Raw genomic sequence first — 17,472 nt, 5'->3', positions numbered from 1 at the left:
TATAGCAATAGGAGTGTAGAACTCATAGCCATATGACGCTATGTTGCACCCCACAGAGTGTGGTGTTTCGACCTTGAAAATTCACATATTGTGTTCCTCTCTTCTAGCACAGAAAAGGGTATTTTCGTTTTGCGACTGGTAAATTCGAATCCATCGATAAAGCACAGGTGAACAAACATAGAGCATAACATCGCCACGTCCTTCAGAGTGTACTAAAATTTTTCTGGCATGTAAAACTGTATGTAGAATCAGAAAGCCATCACCTGGCTTCTTTACCCACAGACAAACGGTAAACTGTTGTTGTGATTCCCTTGTACAGCAAGGAGAGCGGGTGTCGTTGTGGTAATCGGGGACGGATGACGGTCATGTATACTACTGCCATATTATGTGCCGGGAATCCGCGAATCACTGCGTTGCACGGGTCCTTTCCTGCAGCTCCAAAAGGGCTGTACATGGAGGCGACAGAGAAAATATTAAGTGCGCCGTTTCAGTGCTGCTCTGTAAGACTGTGACCCGTCTTGACTGCACATCAGCGCAGAAACCGACGCCACACTTAGAAATCACCATACTTTCCCGTGTACAACGTGTCAACCGTAAAGATCTGAGATATAGAGTGATTTGTGAGAAATCTGTAATGAATTGAAAGCCTGTACGCAGATTCTAGCAGGGGGTAAGTACACCCCTTTGCCCCTCTCCCACCCGCAGATAGTCGCTTCCAGCGGCCCGCCAGGGCTGCCCAAACGTGTACTTCGTTTGGTTTTTCTAAAATCGAACAAGAGAGCTATACAAAAACTGGATGTGGCACGGTAGTAAGGACAGAACCCGAGCCAAAGGCTGAGGTCTACGCTATGAGACCAAACAACTCTAGATGTATCTGGCGGGCTGAATGAATTGGCTCGCGCAGCGACATGATCGGCTAACTTCAATGCTAATTAACTCGGGCACGGCGCAAAGTATCGAATTTTTTTCTTAACAGTTATTTCTCGGCACAACCTACCCTGCAACACCCTTACTAGCTTTTCAGATTGTTTTTGACCGCCTGGTATAGTTAATGCATTTAAAGTACGGTAATTTAGAATTTATTAATATACGATTCTTTAATCTAAAAAAGCAAGATGGCGTGATTAAGTTTTGCTGTACTTGCAGAATTACGGTACTGTTAGATAAGCAAACGTTGGCAGTAGCTGCAATCCACATGAAGATTTCAACTTCTACCGAAATGTAGTGATCAGATCTGTGGTGGAAAAGGTTCTTTCTCACAACTGTACAGATGTAACATAGAATTTCCTTATATTTCCGTAAATTAATTTCATTACGCTCTAAATCTCAAGTTTCGCAATTGCAACTGAAGCAGCCGTAATATAACAGACTAGCGCGTCTGACGGATTGGGTGATTGTAAGAATGAGACTCTCGGGATTCAGGTATAGCACGGGCGGCAACGGTAGGAACATGATAGACCAATGAGAGAATAGCATCGTGTGGCGGAGGTTTCAGATTGAAAATACTCGATTTCTCATAACTTCACATAAACGGATTTAGACGAACCTTATTCATGTTACAGTAGTAAACATATAAAAATATATTCCATTCCATGTACTATCTGCATTATTGTATGCCCTATATGTATCTAGTTAATTAAAATGTTCTCTTTTACCACAATGTCTGGTCTCAGATGAGCTGCTATAGCTGTTTCCCGTAGGACTCGAAGAAAGTGAAAACTTCATTTTCGTAAGTAACTCCAACAGACGGCAGCAGTGAGGATCGCCCGTCTTTCTGATGGGTTTTGCAAAATGTAAAGTTATTCGTTATCTGCTTATAGCCCATATCTCGGCTTTTAGGGAAAAATATTCGCTTAGGTTTCATCTTTCGTCATAATTTCTCATTGTCGTCGTTAAGGGAACCATCAGCCTGTCGTGATCAGTTTTTCACCCATGATATCTTTGGGTTATGTATCAGAGTTTGACCTTAGGACCTGAAAAGATCATCCTTGCAGTCTTTCTCATCAAGCGAACTATCCTTCGATACTGGTACCGTAAACTGCATTATGAGTTTCTTACCTTTCTTCAGGCTTTCCAGTCATCTTTCTACTCATTATTGTATGACTAAAATGTTCTTTCAGCTTTTGTCCTAAATGACTTGACTTGAAATTCTAAACGGTCGTTTCCTATGACCTCTTTTAAACTCTTGACAGTGGGATGGAAAGATTAAACTAAAAACAAACAGCTTTTTGAAAATAATAATACTGGTTGTTCAGTCACCTTTCTTATTTTGTTTGACTTAAAGAGTAGACTCCACTAATAGTTAACAAAAAAGAATCTTAAAAGAGATAAAACTTGTATTAACTGGCCTGCACTTAGTGTGTCGGTAGAAAATTTGTTTTTACTCGTCTACTGGAAGTTATTATGGTGACGTATACAACCAGAAAATATAGTAGTAATTTCACGTGGCGTCTTTTAAAGCATGTTTTTGGTGTTCACTATTCTGTGTGCTGATAAAATGATTTCGTTGTCGGCTGTATAAACAGGTATCGGGATGTGCGAAATATGCATGGTGTTTCAAGATTCATCCGATTTTACAAGGCTATATCTTCTATATGAATGAAGATAGGAACTTGGAGTAAATTTTAACTTACACATAGGGCCACAAAGTTTTTGCTTTTATAGGATCCATCTGATTTTATATATGTATATTTTTTACATGCATGCACATATAATCATGAGGGAACCTTCTACAATTACGTTTAGGATCAAATTCGCCCCATATTTTTGCGAGTACTGTATGTCTGAAGTTCCTACCTTTACTAGCGTTGCTATGCGGCATAGCTGTCCAACTTTAATATGTGTTCGAGCACATTTAACTCATGCATAAGGTGATGTGGCCGCCGCCATCACGATCACTAGTTTAGTACTACAACAACAACTACTACTATTACTGCTAAATCTCCAAAAGTATTTGAAATAACTATAATTAAAATTGCTTAGATTTACGACTTACACAATTAATGTGAAATTTGGCACTGCATGTTCTCTTAAGTTCAGAAAAATCTGGAACAAGCCATTATCAATGGTTCAAATGGCTCTGAGCACTATGGGACTTAACATCTGTGGTCATCAGTCCCCTAGAACTTAGAACTACTTAAACCTAACTAACCTAAGGACATCACACACATCCATGCCCGAGGCAGGATTCGAACCTGCGACCGTAGCAGTCGCGCGGTGCCGGACTGAGCGCCTAGAACCGCTAGACCACCGCGGCCTGCGCCATTATCAATGCATCATCTGCATGTGAACCTGTCAGACTTGATCGGTATTTATTCTTGATAATGTTCGCAGATGAAAATGTCACTTCGCAAAGTTACAGTATGAAGAGAGAAAACAAGAACAAGTTTTTACAGCAAACACTAATGGCCATGGGACATTTATTCCTGTCCACCAGAGTCGAGAAATTGCTTGAAATTGCGAAACATGATTTCTAAGATATGTCTTCTTGAATATTTAAAACTTCCGTTTACATTTCTTCAAGAGTGAAATTTCCGAAAATCTCACATATCCTGCCTCCCCGTTCAGTAATGTCAAATGAAACGAATGGATTGCTGGTAAACATAATCACGGGTTCAGGTGTTGAAAACTGGCTAAACGTGTTACTAAATACTTTGACTGGGATTTCAAGATGCTTGGCAAAAGACATTTACGACATTTACGGTTTCTGTGATGTAATTCAAGCTGGAAAGTGTGATAGAGAGTTTCTTTTTAAATGCACACTCTATAATTTTAGTTTCCTCCTCTGGAAAGCATTTACTGTACTTGTCATGGCTGAAATACTGCGATTTTTCCCTTGCAATTGGAGGCTTATTTAATTTAATTTTGAGGTGTATCTGTCAAGAAACCTAAATCTAGGAGCCGTGATATCTCGTCAACTTCTTGACAGTACTGCGCAGAAAATAGTTTCAGAAAATCTCTTATCTCGTACAGAAGAATGCAGAATCGTTCCCCAGTTTCCCCCCACTAAGACTGGAAATAAATCAGGCGCTACAGTTGTCGTTATAGCAACAAGTTAAGAGTGTGGAACGTTGCTACCTGTTGATTTCAGGATTTCATTAAATATGTCTTCTCCACAAGTACGTTTTTCAAACTCCTCTTTAACCGTTAAATCATGAAAGACCATTCTAATAAATAAAGACTACTCTCCAATATCGGAGATATCACTGCTTTCATCAAACCGAAGCGAAAAATATTCACAGTATCGCAGATCCTGATATAATTAAGATTCTAAATTGTTAAAAATCTGTTCAAGAATCTAGCAACAATTAGTTGAGACAACAGATGTCCTTTAATTCCAGGGTACTGACCATTGCTTCTGTAACTACTTCTCCGTCACTGAATTCCCCCCCCCCCCCTCCCCCCCCCCCCCCCCTTCGTTTCACTGAAACACAACAGATCTTGTAAGATGCTGTTGTCACGTTACTATTTTGCTGAGCTGAGCTAATTTGGATTTTAAGTCTCTAACTTCACGTTTTCGTAATTCAGAATTAGCAGAACAGTAAAGTTCATGTGATTTGTCGAAAAAAAGATGTTCTACATTACTTTTCTTGTGAACAGACACACTACCGTTTCATAATAAGCACGCGGATTTTCCTCCGAATACGACAAAAAAATACTGCTCCTCCCAGTAACTGCTTGAATTGTAAGTTCTTTGTCTTTTAGCCGTGCTATATTGACATAATCGATCGCACATAAAGGAGCCCTTTATTCGTTCAATAAGATTGTCAAACGGTCAGTATTGTTACTGAGGGTGCGTATTGATGTAATTCCTATACTAGAAATATTGACGAGGAATATTGATAGCACACAAAATATTCTCAGTATTGTCAATACATACTAAACGTGTGAGGTCAAGTATTGACGGTTTGACAATATTCTCCACTCAGATGTTCGACAGAGCTTCATGAACCAGCTACATGTTTTCAGTTCGCCATTGTGCATAGGTTCAATTTTTCAAGTACTGCTGTATTTTACGGATTATAAGACGCACTTTCTCCTTCAAAAAATTACATCCAAAATTTAGGTGTTTCTCATACTCGGAATAAATACACTAATGGCCATTAAAATTGCTACACCAAGAAGAAATGCAGATGATAAACGGGTATGCATTGGTACTAGAACTGACATGTGATTACATTTTCACGCAATTTGGGTGCATAGATCCTGAGAAATCAGTGCACAGAACAACCACTTCTGGGCATTGAGTCAAACAGAGCTTGGATGGCGTGTACAGGTACAGCTGCCCATATAGCTTTAACACGACACCACAGCTCATCGAGAGTAGTGACTGGCGTATTGTGAAGAGCCAGTTGGTCGACCACCGTTGACCAGACGTTTTCAATTGCTGAGAGATCTGGAGAATGTGCTGGCCAGGGCAGCGATCGAACATTTCATGTATCCAGAAAGGCCCGTACAGGACCTGCAACATGCGGTCGTGCATTATCCTGCTGAAATGTAGGGTTTCGCAGGGATCGAATGAAGGGTAGAGCCACGGGTCGTAACACATCTGAAATGTAACGTCCACTGTTCAAAGTGCCGTCAATGCGATCAAGAGGTGACCGAGACGTGTAACCAATGGCACCCCATACCATCACGCCGGGTGACACGCCAGTATGGTGATGACGAATACACGCTTCCAATGTGTGTTCACCGCGATGTCGCCAAACACGGATGCGACCATCATGATGCTGTAAACAGAACCTGGATTCATCCGAAAAAATGACGTTTTGCCATTCGTGCACCCAGGTTCGTCGTTGAGTACACCATCGCATGCGCTCCTGTCGGTCATGCAGCGTGAAGGGTAACCGCAGCCATGGTCTCCGAGCTGAGTCCATGCTGCTGCAAGCGTCGTCGAACTGTTGGTGCAGATGGTTGTTGTCTTGCAAACGTCCCCATCTGTTGACTCAGGGATCGAGACGTGGCTGCACGATCCGTTACAGCCATGCGGATAAGATGCCTGTAATCTCGATTGCTAGTGATACGAGGCCGTTGGGATCCAGCACGGCGTTCCGTATTACCCTCCTGAACCCACTGATTCCATATTCTAACAGTCATTGGGTCTCGACCAACGCGAGCAGCAATGTCGCGATACGATAAACCGCAATCGCGATAGGCTACAATCCGACCTTTATCAAAGTCGGAAACGTGATGGCACGCAATTCTCCTCCTTACACGAAGCATCACAACAACGTTTCACCAGGCAACGCCGCCGGCCTTGGTGGTCTAGCGGTTCTAGGCGCTCAGTCGGGAGCCGCGCGACTGCTACGGTCGCAGGTTCGAATCCTGCCTCGGGCATGGATGTGTGTGATGTCCTTAGGTTATTTAGGTTTAAGTAGTTCTAGGGGACTGATGACCACAGATGTTTAGTCTGTTTGTGTGTGAGAAATCGGTTGGAAACTTTCCTCATGTCAGCACGTTGTAGGTGTCCCCACCGGCGCCAACCTTGTGTGAATGCTCTGAAAAGCTAATCCTTTGCATATCACAGCATCTTCTTCCTGTCGGTTAAATTTCGCGTCTGTAGCACGTCATCTTCGTGGTGTAGCAATTTTAATGGCCAGTAGTGTATAAAAATGCCCAGTGTTTGGTGTGAAATTCCCGCCAGGCTTAAAAATGGCCATATATTCGATACCGCGGGAAACCTATCTCTGTCTGGCAACATTGGATTCAACTGGCAACAACAGTACCCGAACCGACGAACATGAGTTGCGGTGATTCACAAGTTTGCTAACACTGTCTCTCTCTCCTGCCCCACCAACACAGACCCAGAACACTGTCTAGCCCATGATGCGTCATTGCTGTCTAGGGCGCCAGTGAACTTGAAATTGATTTGTGTTATCGGTAACAGCGCAATATTATTGCTAGTAGTTAGTTTCGCAATGGAAAAAAATAAGTGGTATTCATATGATGCAGGCTGTAAATTGATAGTAATAGCATATGCAGGAGAACATGGAAACAGAGCAGCTGAGCGGCATTTCGGCTCTCCAACAACAGAAAAAACCATTCGGGATTGGGGGCTAGTAAAGAAGAACTGAAAAAAATGAGGAAGACTAAATGTGCAAAAATACTGGCCTGGATCCAAAATGGCCAAAACTAGAAGATGACATATTGAAATGGATTCAAAGACACCTGCAAAGTGGCATTGATATTAATAAAATTAGTTAATGATTAAAATACACACTCGTAAGCTAGCGCTACAGTGGAGCTTAAAAGAGTTTAAGGGTGGGATGCTACACGTTTATGAAGCATCGTTGACTTAGCATGCAAACCAAAACCAAAACATCTCAGAAAATGCCAGAAGAGTATGAAGAGAAAATATTATCTTCCCAGCATCGAAAGAAAACCACTACGGAACTAAGCCAAATAGCGAATATGGACGAAACTCCTCTGACATTTGATGTGCAGAGTAACAGAACTGTTGCTATGAAAGGTGCTGAGACTGTAACTATAAAAACAAATGGACACGAAAAAATGCATTACCTCGTTGTCCTTTCATGTTGTGCTGACGGTACTGAACTTAATCCAGTGATGGTTTTCAAGCACAAAACAGTCCCAAAACATTCTGAAGTAGGTCTACCGCCATTTGTTGTTCACATACATGGCAAGGGTTGGATGGAAGAGACTGGAATGAAATTATGGATTAACGGAGTGTGGGAGAGAAGGAAAGGTGCTATATTGAAGACGAGTTCTCTTCTTGTACTAGATCAGTTTCGTAGTCATTTGACAAATTCTGTGAAGGAGAAATTGAGGCAGGGAAATACAGAGCTTACTGTTATTCTGGGAGGACGTACTTTACAATTGCCACATCTTGATGTCTCGATAAATAAACCATTTAAAGTGTATAAGAGAGAGGAATGGAACAAATGGGTGAGGGATGAAATCCAACACGAATTCGCGCCTAAGGGAACTTTAAAACGACCTACAAGTGTGTCAGTGGATAAAACACTCGTGGTCTAGAGTGAGAGACAACATTATTCTTAAATCTTTCAAGAAGTGCGGCGTATGTAACGCTCTCCATGAGAATGAAGATCATCTTATATATAAAGTGGACAACGATGACGACGAAGAAGAAGAAGAGAAGGTTCAGATGACGATTATCAGGTTTTTTAAAGGTCTGTTCGATTTTATAAACAAAGATTTTTTAGCATGTCTTTGCAATCCAATAGGAAAAATCGTAAAAATGTTATTTAAAAATAGGGTAAAAATTAAGGTGCGTGTCATTGTTCATAGCGTTTTACAGTCCGTAAAATACGGTAATCTTGTAACACAAAGCAATTTTAGTAGGTCTATACAAAGGTAATCATTCTATATACCAGTTTAGGATGGTCATCGCTATTAATCTGAATATGATAGGCCTACGGTGAATTACACACCAGTTTGAAAAAACCCTTCCACTTCGAAAAATAAGTCATATGTCCGTAATAACCTGTGAGAAGTGTGCAAAATGCATGTTAATTTCGCCAAATTATCAAAAAAAAAAGTGAAAAAATGACTTGCGTTAATTGCCTGACATATCTTACCAGGCAGATATAATTGCTTCACAGGTTTCCATACAGTTTTACTAATTGTGTTTGTAGATATTACAGAACAAAACTTCAAGCTTTCGAATTATCTGCCTGTCGTTAGAAATCTCGAAGTTATTCCTAATCTCTCGTGGACTGCGCTTGATTCCTCATTAACGTGGTACTGTATTCTCTACTTCATTACCTGTCGAGATTAGTAATTTATCATACGATGCGGGACTGGTCCTAAAATAATTTATTAATACTTCGGGACCGTAATTCTGATTTTAGTCAATAAATTAACATTAGACAATTCGCTCCTCATTTTCAGTCATTTTCCTCTTTTTCTGTAGCTTATAAAATTGCGGCACACACTTTCTTTTGCGTATCTTAAACCTGTAAAATTACATTACCAACGAACAATAATAGTGATGGTGTGTGGGTTGCTAAAGTATATTGAACATTTGACAAACTAGTATTGTCAATAAATATCAACGTGTGCAAGCCCCTGACGACACGTGCCGTTAACTGAACCTACATTCACAAGCCCACTGGTTATACTGGACAGCGCCAAAACATTGCACACAAAGAAGCTACCGGTACAAACAACCATATTCGAAGAAATCGAACTTACTGTCTGCGGCAAAACTTGATTGGGATTAAAGTGACTCTGTCTCCCATTTCCAACAACTGATGTCTAGTATTTGTTCAGGGAAATAATGAGAACAGTTTTGTTCTGAAATTTAATTCAATATTATAAATCATTCTTACAGAAATTTTCTGCCACTTGGGCAGGAAATGATGTGTTTATAAGAAGTAAAAACAACAGTGTCAATTCAGTATTTCAGGTTTGCTTTGAAGTATCAAGATATTTTTATAGATCTGGCATTTTTCAACTTAAATTACTGTTACCGGAAGCTCTCTTCACATTCAATGCAATTAAAGGATAATCACACGCCTGAGAGGTTATAAGAAGGTGGAAAGACAACTGAAATACCAACTAGACAGCACGCAGGTAATAAAACTATTAATTTGGTACAAAATAAACCAAGCAGGTGAAGCAGCAACCGCTTGAAACAGAAGTATTAAGTGTTACAAAGATACTGTGACTGGTAAAAGGTTAGGGCCTACCCTGATTGAATGCAGCTGAAAAAAACTGCAAATTACACTACCAGATCATTTGCTGAAAGTTCACTGCATTTTGCAGTGGGATAATTAGGAACGAAGTGCAGTTTGGGATTGGACAAGAATGGAAAAGGAAGTCGACTGTGACGTCGTTAGAACAGTCATGTTAATGTGATTCAGGCAAACTACAGAACACAAAATCTACATGGCTGGATGGGGATTTTAACCTAGTCTTCTGGTCCTGTTAATGTGATTCAGGCAAACTACAGAACACAGAATCTGGATGGCTGGATAGGGATTTTAACCTATTCTTCTGGTATCACCTTTCTCAGTAACAGCCCGATATTACAGTCCATTGGGCATCAAGGTGGAGGAGCCAATGTTCACACATTACTTTAGAATATTCCCTTTCAGTTCTTTTTATCGGGAATGGTTGAAGTGCTGGCCAGGAATGCCACCAGTTCACTAATGGATGCTTGTGTGGTGTTGCTTGATCCATAAGCATCTGGTTCAAATTTATTTCCTGAGAAATATTTTCATTATTAGTATTTAGCCAACAAGGGAAGACAGTTTTGCAATCAGAGTTCTTATCACAAATCTGCGCCAATATAGTGGGTAAAATTCCAGTCCTCTGTAGTGTGATGGGGTGACAGCATACGACATTATTAATGGTTAACCACTATTATTTTAACCTCCATGGTGTTATTTGAGAGGAGTAGACCATGTGGGAGCCTGTGTTTCCCTCCTATACTCAACTTCAACAGTGCAAACACCACTATGTTGTGCAAGTGTTTATCACAAGTGCATTGTACACAATACTCAGTCCTTCAGATATAACTTAGACCAAAAGGTCAACATTTAGCAGTTATTATATAGGGCAAATTCCTCCTTCTTATATCCCTTCAATCACATCACCTCATACTCCTAGCATAATTCCTTAGGCATATGTTCAAGTGTACAGGATACAAACAGAGCTAAAACCATGAGCAAGCTGCTGAAAGATTCTATCTCGATGGTAGATAACATGTAGATGTATGTTCAATTAGAGAAACCTGCAACATTCCATGTAATATGTGGGCAAGCATTATTCTATTTGAATACAGCTCCAGAAATATAATGGAAGAAGGCTGCAACAGAACTAAGTTGTGCATATCCTATTCTTGCACAGTTACCACTGAGTACTGGTATTGGAGCATGTATGTATGTCAGGGTTATTGTGCAGTTCGGCCCCCAGTGGATCCCCCCGGGAACATCTCATACCAGACAGGTGCAACCCCAAATGTTTATGTGGTAGAGTAAGGATGGTGTATGCGCACATAGAAATGGTGTTTGAGCAGCAGTCACCGACACAGTGTAACTGAGGTGGAGTAAGGGGAACCAGCCTACATCCACTGAGGTAGATGGAAAACTGCCTTAAAAACCATCCACAGGCTGGCAAGCAGACCGGATCATGACACTAATCCTCTGGGCAGATTCGTGCCGGGGACCGGCACGCCTTCTCATTCAGCAGGGCATTAGACCGCACGGCTAGCTGGGCAGGTTATTGGAGCACAATAGTTACATATAAACGTATTTTCCACAGCCAGTTACTATGAGGATTCCACTACAACTAAATGTTGATGTTTTTCAGTGCAGTCTTACATATTTTTGATTAGTCCTGTTGGTATTTTAGCAGGCTGCATGTATTGTTTAAACATTAATTACAATTGTGTAATAAGAAACTACATTTTAGCTGTTGCCATTTTTAACCTTTTAATCTATTAGATATTACGCAATCAATGTCTCATATTATCATTTAATTAATTAATTTATTTATATTATAAGATCTTGACATTTACCAGTTACCATTAAATTTGTTTGGTGTTAGTAAAATCTTTGTTTTGTGTTGTTATTTTTGTTGTTGTTGTTCTTGTTGTGGTTGTGGTTGTCTTCGGTCCAAAGACTGGTTTGATGCAGCTCTCTATGCTACTCCAACCTGTTCAAGCCTCTTGATCTCTTCATAACTACTGCAGCATGCATGTACTTGAACCTGTTTACTGCAACCAAGCCTTGGTGTCCTTTTACAGGTTTTACATACACACTTTCCTGCATTACAAAACTGATGATTCCTTAATGCTTCAGTTTGTGTCCTTTCAACCAATCCCTTCTATTAACCAACTTGTGCCATGAATTTCTTTTCTCTTCAGTTGGATTCAGTACCTCCTCATTATAATACTGCCTACACAGCTAATCTTCAGCATTCTTCTGTAGCACCACATTCCAAAAGCTTCACTAGAAAATGGATTTGTAACTCAAAACCAAGAATGTGAAAAATAAATCAGTTGTAAAATGTAGGCAAAATGTGTGTTTTCTTATCTAATCAAATACATCAGTTTAATATGACCAGCGTCATTTCATTATTAACATTTTTAAGGTAGATGTTCCCGTTTATATGTTTTATGATGTGTTTCATCAAACTGTATATGCCAAAGGACAATAAAAATTCGTCTTGGTGTAGCACTCAAATTATTTATTTATTTACTCTAGACTTACTCTAAATCATAAAATATTTCTGATCTGGTGCCAAGTTTTCATGTTATGATTCTCAGGCAAATAGATGGCATTGCCCCAACTTTTTCAAAGAAACCTGCAATACGACAAGAAGAAGATGGGAAGCGGCTTCTGTTTGAATGTCGAATTCAAGCTGATCCCCGACCAACAGTAACATGGTCTCACAGTGGTACTGTTGTGAAAGAATCACCACGACACAGGGTTAGTATGTTAACATTTTGTTATAGTTATATTGTTATATAGTTCTAATCTATTTAATAACCAAATAAATAGATAAAGTCAATATAAAAATAAAGTGATTTGAAATCCCATGATTTAAGACAGTGTATGATATATAGACTGGTGAAACAGTCACACTTTTCAATATCTTTCCTCATTTTGCACACTCATTCCAGGCGTGTACTGCCCACTAAGAGGTGACTGTGGTTTTCCATAAAATCTGAAAATTATACCTGTATTGTGTATTTCACAGTAGTTTGTTTAATATGTGTACAGATAATGAGAAAATGACAACTTTTGTAAAGTGTGAGGAAAATACAGTATCATTTTCAGTTCATTTCATTTATAGACAATTCACTTTGTGTGAATGTCAGGCAATATGTGTACAATGCATACATGTTTCATAAAATACAAAAGCAGAAACAAGCGCATATTTCTATATGCAGACATAATATGCAGAATTTATTAAATGCACAAAAGAAAAAGAAAACCATCCTCACTGCACTACATCATACACGGAACATAACCTGTATACATCATTAGAATTTTGTTTGCATGTAACAGAAAGAGTCTTGAATACACTATATGATAAAAGTACTTGAGCAGCAGCAGTCTTCTTACACAAAAACAAATTGTATGCTATTTGGTAATATATAGCCATCATACTATTTTTCTCAATACTCTTTAACACTGCTAAATAAAACTTTTCAGTTTATTTGTGAACTCCTGCACTTCCTTTTTGATCTGAATCCACTGAGGCAGTTTGTTGAACAGAATTCAATCAGCAATTACTTGCTCTTTATCTATTTGTCGTATTTGTTTGTTGTCAGTGTGCTAATAATTTTTTGTGCTTGTATTACAGCAATGCACATTCCTATTTAATAATGCATTGCAGTTTACATTCACAAACATAATTGGTTCGTATGTATATAAAGAAGATCCTGTCTGTCAAAATGATTAGCACATCATTCAAATCAGAATATACACAACAAGTGTGGCAAGATAAACACTTCCAGTAATCTTACCCTCATAGACTGTAGTGTACATTTCACTAATTATAAATACATTACAGCTTTATGTAGCCAATTTTTCTGTGTATGGTTCCCATCTCATATATTGGCCAACAGTAACACCTAAGAGTGAGAACAATAAGAAGTTGTCTAGCCATTGGTTGATTTTGACAACTGGTGCTGGTTTTTAGATGTCAAGTGGATGTACATTGTCTTATGGCATTTAGAAACAGGTTATTCCCATTGAAATATTCATAATTTCTTTATTTAAATGACATTTTTGTAGCTAGTTATTCCACAGTGCTACCATTCATTACAGTAGACATGTCATCAGCATACATAATTGTCTTGCATTGCACTGACAGTGGCATGTCACTCATGTTTGAAACGAACAGTAATGGGCTCAGCACCAATCCCTGCAGTATGCTATACTTAATTTCTTAGAAGTCAGAGAAAATGACTGTTATCAGTTTTATAATATATTGCAACACAATACAGCCTCTTTGAAAAAATTATTTTATTACAGCAGATAATTTCCTCATTATTCCATAGTTCTAAAGTTTCTCTAACAGAATACTGTGGGATAAAGAGTCAAAACCCATAGAAAGATAGAGTAAGAGTCTGCAGAAACTTTTGTTTTGTTTAGTGTCTTAATACAACATTTAAAAAAAATTCAGTATTGTGTTGTAGTTGACTTGCACCGTCGAAATCCATGCTGCCCCTTTTGCAAATCTTGTTTCTGTCAATGAAATGTCTTATTCTATCTCTTATGACTATCTCCATGACTCTGGATAAAACAGATTTAATAGTGATTGATCTGTAGTTTATACGATCCTCTTTATTACTGCCCTTATATATATGTGTAGTGTACGAATCTGACATTGTAAAATTTTGAGAGCTTGTAGAGGATGAAATTTTGAATGTTTTCATTAAAGGAACTCATAACTGGAAATGTGAATTACAATTTTTACAGAACTATGCACATTCTACACATTTGCTAGGCTAAATGAAACACCAAAATACTGTAGTTTGGAAAATGTTTATTGGAAGTAAAGTTTGGAAAATGTTTATTGAAAAATAGAATACAATCAAATACTATAAACTGAATTTGTGTCTTCACTGCCTCACTGTGATAACCATCAACTTCATTACATAATGTGCAATCCCAAACCACATTTGATCTGATTCTCTGTAAGATTCTGCCCTCCCCATTGATAGTATCAAATGCTGTGAAGATGTACTCAGTTAGCTCAGAAACTGTTCCTGTTGGTGTTGAGTACAGAAAGGACTTTACATAACCCCAGACTGAAAAGTGCAGAGGGGTGAGGTCAGGGAAGTGCACAGACCAAGAGACTGGGCATCCCTTTCCAGTTAGTCTCTGCCTGAAGTTGTCTATGAGATGTGTCCTATCCCGATGATCGATGAACACTGGAGCACCATCATTCTGAAACCATAAACTAGTGGACAGCTTCAAGGGAATGTGCTCCAGAAGTTCACGCAATGCATTGTCCAGAAAGTTCATGTACTGTGCACCATCTTGTAAAATGTGTGGCCTAATATGGTGATCTTCCATAATTCCAGTTCAAATGTTCACTGAGAACCTCACCTGGTAACTTCTCATACAGCAAGAGTGTGGATTTTCAACAGCCCTGTGATGGCTGTAGAACATTTATTTTACATTACTAACTGTAGATTCCATATATCAAAATGTTTGAAATTTCATCATCTACAGTCTCCCAAATTTTGAAAAAATCGTTCTGTTATACCCTGTATATGAACCATCTTGTTTTTTAACATGCTGGAGATATTCCTTCTTCCATTGACAGCTTTATTAATATAGTATGTGATTTTATCACACATGGGGGACTGTCTTTAATTGTCTTGGTACATATTCCATACGGCCCCTTTTTTTGACTAAGTGTATTTTTTTTACTCCTGTTTCACTTGTTGGAAGCAAGAATAACCTATAAGTTACTGCTGAGGTGATCTTCCTAGGCTCTCCTTTTGTAGGATTTTGCTTTTTGAGTTTCTCAAATACTGAAACATAGTGTTAATTAAAAATGTTGTGGACCTCATGCAGGTCTTCACATTTTTCCCTTCTTTTTCTGTTGCTGTGTTTTCAGTTGCTTAGCAAGTTGAACTTTTTCCTTCAGCATTTATACATGACCAACAAGTCCTAGTAATATTTTGATCTATCTGTTTTCTTTTAAGGTATTTATATTTAGCTTCCCATATTTGTCTCTAATATGCTTTCTTTGTGTTCTTGCAAGTCTAGAAAACTAACCTTTGGGTTACTTGTGTGATACTACTGCTCCTTCATTGATTTTAGTTTTTCTTTGACCATCAGAATGTGGTCCACTTCTTGTCTTGTCTTGCCATTATTTATTTTTCTGAGATGCTTTGAATTCTATATAATAATTCAGAGCAGAAAAAATTCCACTTTGCAACTATACTCTCATCCCTGGATACATATTCCTACTGTTTTGATTCTAGTAGCCCATCCAGTACATTTGAATTTGACAGTTTCATTGACGAAGTTCTGCAACTACCATACGCTAACTTGTCTCATTTTCCAATGTTTCAGTTTCTTTTCCATAATGGCCAGAATGGCTTTATTTATGATTTGCACTCTGAGTCTACACCAAAGTGTATTTTAGATCATGTGATCTATTTGGGTGTGTGTTTCATCTGTGGCTCTAGAGTAGTTTAATTCTAGTTTAAGAGTAACTGTTCAGGTCACAAGAGCTCCTTTTATAAAACTTTCCATTAAAATATTAATATTTGTATCTCCCTCCACAACTATACAAGTGAAATCCTGTACTACTTTGTTCAAAATGGCTTCCAATTCCTCAAGAATACTATATGTGTCACTGTTAGAAGATTTGCATAGTCCTATTACTAAGTATTTCCCCCTTGAACCTTTACCTGTCCTGCAGCTGCCTCAGAAAAAAAATGCAGATCATTTTGTAATGGGTCATGGAAAGCTATCCGTTATTCCAATGATTACATATATCTCCACCATCCTTGTGTCAATACTTAATGGAATGTGATGTTCACTCATAGCCTACTATAACTTTTATTTAATTTTTTAAATAATGTGTCCTGTCATAATGAATATGTCTGGCAAATTAGTAGGTAACAATATTTCTGTTTTTTTTTATTCTGATGCAAAATCCTTAGATTACAACTGCAAGTCTCAGTATTGCTGTTTACTATGTTACTTTTTCCTTTACCTCTGGGCACCCACATGGTTTCTATTGGCAGTCCCCATTATGGCCTTGTTGGTAATGCTGGTGTGCCTGGTAGCAATACATTTCCCTCTCCACAGCTTGTCTGTGTTTGAGGTTTCAGAAGATCAGGCAGTTGTATCCAAGCATCCATTTCCTTCAGATAGTGTCTTTCCAGGTGGTGGTATTCAACCATTTACATGTTGCTTATTACTGCTAATATCTCTCCTGACATTTCCAAGTTGTCATAGGTATTTCTATGGAGAGCATACCTTGTAAAATGAACTTTCACATCATTACTTGCTTCAGAATATGTCACATATCTAAACATACTAAAGATTTATTGAAATTTCCTGCTTTCTGCAAATATTTCCTGGTTTGGACAGAATTTCCCCATCTGTTCATATCCGTGTTGAATGTTGTTGTTTCCATTGTTGTTGCTGTGGTGTTCAGTTTGAAGACTTGTTTGGTGCAGCTCTCTATGCTAGTCCATCCTGTGCAAGCCTATTCATCTCTACACAAGCACTAGAACATACATAAATGTGAATCTGCTTACTGTATTCAAGTTTTAGTCTCCCTCTGCAGTTTTTGCTCACCTCACTTACTTCCATTACTAAACTGACAGTTCCTTGATGCCTCAGATTATTTCCTATAAACCAGTCCCTTCTTTGAGTCAAATTATGCCATACATTTATTTTTTCCCCAATTTGATTTGGTATGTTCATAATCTTCAGCATTCTTCTATAGCACCATATTTCAAAAGCTTCTGTTATCTTCTTGTTTGGACTGCTTATTGTCCAC

The 17,472-nt window shown here is 38.6% G+C and overlaps 1 protein-coding gene across 1 annotated transcript in view; it reads left to right on the top strand.

The window, feature by feature from the left end:
• Positions 1-17,472, top strand: part of LOC124556276 (muscle M-line assembly protein unc-89-like) — a 135,654-nt gene that overhangs the window by 64,989 nt on the left and 53,193 nt on the right. Inside the window, exon 4 of the mRNA XM_047130260.1 lies at positions 12,254-12,416. Within this exon, the coding sequence (XP_046986216.1) occupies positions 12,254-12,416 (163 nt within the window). The remainder of the gene's footprint in view (positions 1-12,253; positions 12,417-17,472) is intronic.

The sequence above is a fragment of the Schistocerca americana genome, chromosome X (genome assembly GCF_021461395.2).
Source record: "Schistocerca americana isolate TAMUIC-IGC-003095 chromosome X, iqSchAmer2.1, whole genome shotgun sequence".
Taxonomy (NCBI): Eukaryota; Metazoa; Arthropoda; class Insecta; order Orthoptera; family Acrididae; genus Schistocerca; species Schistocerca americana.
The sequence above is the reverse complement of the archived record's forward strand: the minus strand, read 5'-3'. Positions and strand labels throughout refer to the sequence as shown.